Source organism: Triticum dicoccoides, chromosome 7B (assembly GCF_002162155.2).
Source record: "Triticum dicoccoides isolate Atlit2015 ecotype Zavitan chromosome 7B, WEW_v2.0, whole genome shotgun sequence".
Taxonomy (NCBI): Eukaryota; Viridiplantae; Streptophyta; class Magnoliopsida; order Poales; family Poaceae; genus Triticum; species Triticum dicoccoides.
This window is the reverse complement of record NC_041393.1, coordinates 723,783,921-723,789,497: the sequence shown is the minus strand read 5'-3', so window position 1 is coordinate 723,789,497 and position 5,577 is coordinate 723,783,921. Positions and strand designations below refer to the sequence as shown.

General features: G+C 47.0%; 1 protein-coding gene across 1 annotated transcript; it reads right to left on the bottom strand.

The window, feature by feature from the left end:
* Positions 1-830: 830 nt before the first annotated feature.
* Positions 831-5,220, bottom strand: LOC119341685 (phosphoribosylamine--glycine ligase-like). Its single transcript, XM_037613549.1, has 6 exons — positions 5,121-5,220; positions 4,728-4,764; positions 3,572-4,006; positions 2,981-3,354; positions 1,991-2,521; positions 831-1,470 (listed from the first exon to the last, which is right to left on the bottom strand). Exons 3-6 carry the CDS (start codon positions 3,816-3,818, stop codon positions 1,066-1,068), a joined length of 1,557 nt encoding a protein of 518 aa, XP_037469446.1. The 5' UTR covers positions 3,819-4,006; positions 4,728-4,764; positions 5,121-5,220; the 3' UTR covers positions 831-1,065.
* Between the last annotated feature and the right edge of the window lie 357 nt (positions 5,221-5,577).

The window sequence follows — 5,577 nt, the reverse complement described above, 5'->3', positions numbered from 1 at the left end:
GCCTGGTGGTTGTCGGCGGCGTACTCCAGGAGGGCCCGCTGCTCCTCCATCAGCGACGCCCGCGCACGCTCGACCTTGGCGTTGAAGTAGTCGGGGCGCGTGACGTCGGGCAGCGGGGGCACGGGGACGCCCCCGGCGCTGAGCCTCCACCGCCCCGGCGCGCGCATGTCGGGAGGCGTCGGGATGTTCGCCTCGTGGAGGAGGTGGGCTTCCCACTCTTGCAGTGAGCGGCGGCCGAAGCCATTGGCCGCCGCCCCGTCGCCGGGGAACCTCTCGCCCATCATCTACGACGATGGAAAGAGTTCGGCGGCGGCGGCTGTGCACAGGAGAGAGAGGGGGGCTGCGCGCCGGGTTTGGCCTGGGTACACCGGCGCCAGTTTCGGACCAAAGCTGCAAAAATTGGGCTCCTGAGGGCGCAACTGGGTCATTTTTTGGGCGCCGGCGCCAAAGAAAAAGGACCTTGGGGGCGCGGTTGGAGATGCTCTAAGTAGTCAATAGTGATGGCAACAGAGGGAGCTTGAGCTGTTCCCCAATAGAATCTCGGTGTTCTCCCTCCTCTAATGTGTCATTAGCTCAGCACATAATCTCTGCTACTACTTATGAAGGATTGTCATATAAGCAAATGCTTATGAAGAGTTTGCATGGTTATCTTCACTAGAAAATACTCAATCTGTTTGTAAATATTTGTCTTTTTAGAGATTTTAAACGGAATACCACATACAGATGTACGTAGACATATTTTAGAGCGTAGATTCACTCATCTTGTTCCGTATGTAGTCGCTTGTTGAAACATCTAGAAAGACAAATATTTAAGAACGGAGGTAGTAATTAGTTGGTATTATTGCACCTCAAGAGATAATTGCACTTGACACGTTGCCTGCCTTGAGGGAAACACAAGACTGCTACAAATGGTTGGGAGCCAAACCATGGCCAAAAGATGCTCTTATGTTCGACGGGACAAGCTATGCTCCTGTCAATTCCGCAACCACAACAATAACAATGGTGACTCTACTGTCTTCATTTCACTTGACGCTCGAAGCTGACCCCGGATTTAGGAAAACCTAACTAGTAAGTGGTTAGTTTCAGTGCCCTCCAGCCGATATCTCGCCTGAAGAATCCTTCGGGCCAGTCGACAACGTCTACCGCATCGTACGCTCTCGACCTCGCTTCCTCGATGTCCTTGCCCTTGGCAGTGACGCCAAGAACCCGGCCTCCGACGGCTACAAGGTTGCTGTCTCCATCCAAAGCTGTTCCGGCATGGAATATCTTGACAGCCGGAGAAACCTGCTCGGCCTTGTCCGTGTTTTTTATCACGGTCCCCTTCTTATAGGAGCCAGGGTATCCTTCGCTCGCCATCACAACCACCATTGCGATTTCAGGGGACCAGGTTAGCGAAACCTTGCCCAGTTCTCCTCTGCATGCGGATAGCAGGACCTGTGCAAGATCAGACTCTAGTCTCATCATCAGAACCTGAGACAAAGGAAAGGTGGAATTAATACAGGAATGCAGAGTCAGAATCTCATGGAAAACAAAATGTAACAGATCAACAAGGAAATTAAGAAACATATTAGAAATGTGGTAAGGTACTTCAAAAGCATGATGATAGCCTATGTGATAAGAAAAACATCACATATTTTATAAATGCCTACCAAACTTAACAAGGGCATATTGGACTCAACTTGAGTATAAAGCTGCATCATTAATTTAAAAGTTCATATATGCCTTTGAGCAGACAGCTAAAATTAAAGATCCCACAAATGTCAACAAAATTAACTGCGCTTCTGGAATTACATGGAACAATAGAACGGCATGGATAGGTGGCCCAAATGATTCAAGAAATAAATGGCGAGCTAGTTCCAAAAGAAGAAAGCTTAAGCAGTGTTGCTTATGTATCGCAAGTAAATGTACATGAGAACAAGACACAAACTTGTAATGCTTGAATAGGGAAAATATAAATATCTTAAGAGGCAGCTGACAGATAATCACTAACCTGGCATTCAGGATCCCCAAATCGCACGTTATATTCAATAAGCTTAGGCAGCCCAGATTTCTTCTCTATCATAAGCCCGGCATATAATATACCAACAAACTTGCATCCTTCAGCAGCCATACCTTTAACAGTTGGAATAATTATAGTTTCCATGATCAAGCTCTTAAGCTCTTCGGTCACTATTGGCGCAGGGGAGTATGCACCCATACCACCCGTGTTTGGACCAGTATCACCATCACCAACTCTTTTGTGATCCTGTGCTGATTCAAGTGGCAACGCATTTTCACCATCTACTAATGCAAAGAAAGAGGCTTCTTCGCCCTCCAGATACTCCTCAATGACGACCCGTGAACCAGCAGAACCAAATGACTCGTCAACCATCATAGAGTTTATTGCTTCCAAGGCCTCATCCAAAGTCATAGCAACAACGACGCCCTTTCCAGCTGCCAATCCATCAGCTTTGACAACAATAGGGGCCCCTTGATCCTTGATGTACTCTTTAGCTTTTGCAGGATCCGTGAATGTGCGATACTACATGATAGAGAGAAGAGTACTGGTATTAGCTTCAACTGTATGCCTTAACATCTAAATCTACAATAAGTATCAACAAAGTGGAGTATCAATTTCACTGTTTTCTGCTAAAGTATCTCACAGTCCTTTTCTGCAGTAATAAGATGACTTCATTTCAAAAAGCAATCTGCCTTTAGAGGGATATCAAATTATCAACAATGAGTTATGAACGATGGTTGGAAATAATGCAGTCACACAATGTTTGTCCAGCAGAAAGTGAGAGTTCATTGCATAGCTTCTGTATACTATAGTAGTAGCAAATCGGCACAAAATAAACATGGTTAACAGCATTGCCTCAGGATGAAGCAAATATTAATGCCTAAAACAATGTAACACTTCTCTTATGCAGGCATCTCGTGAAAACAAACCCCTGCAGACCCTGGAAGATGTAGTACTTAACACAAATGTAAACTGAATTACCTGAGCAGTCGGGATATTACACTTATCACACAGTCTCTTCATAAAGTCCTTTGATCCCTCTAATGCTGCAGCCTCTGATGAAGGGCCAAAGGTCGGTATCCCAGCTTTGACAAGGTCATTCGCAAGACCCGCAACAAGAGGACCTTCAGGACCCACTACCACCATTCCCACTCCCCTCTTGCGGCAGAACGATATAACAGCATCACTACTGGAAATGTCTAAGTCCGATATACAGATCGCATCCCTGGATTGAGCAATGCCAGCATTACCAGGGGCGCATAAAACTGTTTCGCAAGAAGGCGAACGGGTCAAAGCATAACAGAGCGCATGCTCCCTTCCTCCACCACCAATGACGAGTACAGTTATCCTCCCTTCTGAAGAACAGAACAAAACAAAAATTAGAACACTGGTGTTGCAATTTACATCAAACTGGCTGCTGGTATTAACTAGAAGAAAGGTTTTGGGCAATGCACTTCGTCTCACAGCACATTAAAAATTGAGGTTTTATAACATAGAAAAGCATCATTCTTCTAACACCATGGAGTTGTTGAAGAAATCACACCCAACTGATCAAAAATGTAATTTACCTACCAGCAACAACGGTCCCGTCCTCCAGCGAAGCTTTCGGGATTGAGCGCCATCTTTTTGAATTCCGGACAGTCAGATGAGAATGGCAGGCGACGTGTTGCACTGCATTACTGGAGACATTGCTACTCCATGCCCGAGAAACAGGGCAAGATACTGAAGGCTTCCAGCCGCCGCACAGGTGACTATTGACCGGGCCATGCCCCGTGGCAAGCTTGAGATAGCCCCTGATACTGTATGCAGCACAAGCCATCGGGGCCAGACCTAAGATAGAGCAAAAAGGGAGCCCGCCCGAGGCCTCTCTTTGTGCTTAAGCTTGTCCAGGAGCTAGTCGGCCGCGAGCTGGAGACTGAGGCCGAACTTGGCGGGATGGACGGGTCCGGTGGTGTCGATTATCTGGCGTAAGAGCTTCGTATACGTGACAGTGGCAGAGCCAGGTTCCTGTAAAAAAAAAAGACAAAACAATATAATAGGACAATAAATGTGCAGTAAGATAGCAACATCAAGACCATTTATTGATAATACTTGCAAAATATCGGTGTGGCAATATCTCTAACAGTTAAGAAAAATTCCTGATGGCATAAACAGGATACAGCATTCTTTTCTTCAAGCATATGTATATTCCTTGGAATAGGTTTCTTCAGCTAGTGAAAATCAAGACTACGTATACTATTTTTCTAAAAAAAACATCACTACTAACTAGTGTATGAAGTAAGCGTAATATCCCCACTACTCATATGAGGTGAACAAGATTCAGATTTCAGAAACGCATTGTTTGCATGTACGTATTGGAGAGCTCCGCATTGAATTGGACTGGAATTCCAATTCAGTGAGGAAACTGAAATGGCACGAATGTGAATTCACCTGTTTGGTTGTTCACCGAATTGGCCCTTGAAATGCCTCTGAGATTTCAAACCGAAATGCTGTTTGGAACTCAAACTTTGGAATTGTATAGCTACATTAGCATGAAGATTGATTATACATTATTCTACATACTCGAAAATGTAATCTGCTCATACGCGACTACAATTTCTTAGTTTACCCACTCAAGCAACTCCAATTAATCTGACATTGAGCTGTACAAAGTTCAATTATCTATACTAGATGTAAAACATGGCAACAAGACATCACATGCAAAATTGAGGGGATTTTTGACATATACCTTCAATCGGCCAGCAGATGGACAAAACTTAGCTAATCTGCACAACAGACAAAACTGAAAAAAATTAGAAACAATGCAAAATGACCCCATGGTGGAGCAGCTCTGGCTGCACAAAACGAGCAGCAGCTCCTACAGCCATGGACCCGTGGTGGAGCAGAAAAGGAGCAGCAGCTGCTATGGATATCGTGGAGAAGAGAGGGCCTGGCACAGTGAGGTGGGCAGGGAGGACGACGGCGCGTGGGTAAGGCTTGCGTAGCACGGCGTGCGGGGACGACGGCGGGGCGTGCCGCCGACCTCCATGGCTGGGCGTGGCACAGGGCGAACGGGGCCACAGGGGGGGAAGATGGCGAGGGAGCAACGGGAGAAGGGATGGGGAAGAGGGGAGAGGCGGACCTGGTGGCCGCCGGTCGCCGCCGCCACCTGCTTGCTTGCTAGCTCGCCGCCGCCACGAGCTCGGTCTGCCTCCCTTCTTTTTCTGCTCGCGGGCTCAAACCAGTGGGCCAATTTGGAGCTCTACCCCTCCGGAAACGGGCCCGAATTGGTCTTTCTTTTTCTTTCCAATACGAATTCAGTGTCCAGTCAAACAAACGTCCGTATTGACGCCAAATGATTACCAAAAAAAAAAAAAATCTTTTCTTAGGCTTCAATGGAGACATCCAAAGGCAGCGAAAGGGAAATTACCTTGACTTCCTGGAAGGTGGCTTGCTCTATTGACTCTTGTAGATGCCTGGATGGATGGATGGCTTCTAGCGCCTAGCCGTTGGGGGCGAGCTGAACAAACGCCGGAAGGACCGACGGAGTCACCAAGGTGGGAGGCCGGAGGCGGAGTGTGGCGAACTAGAGGAGCCGC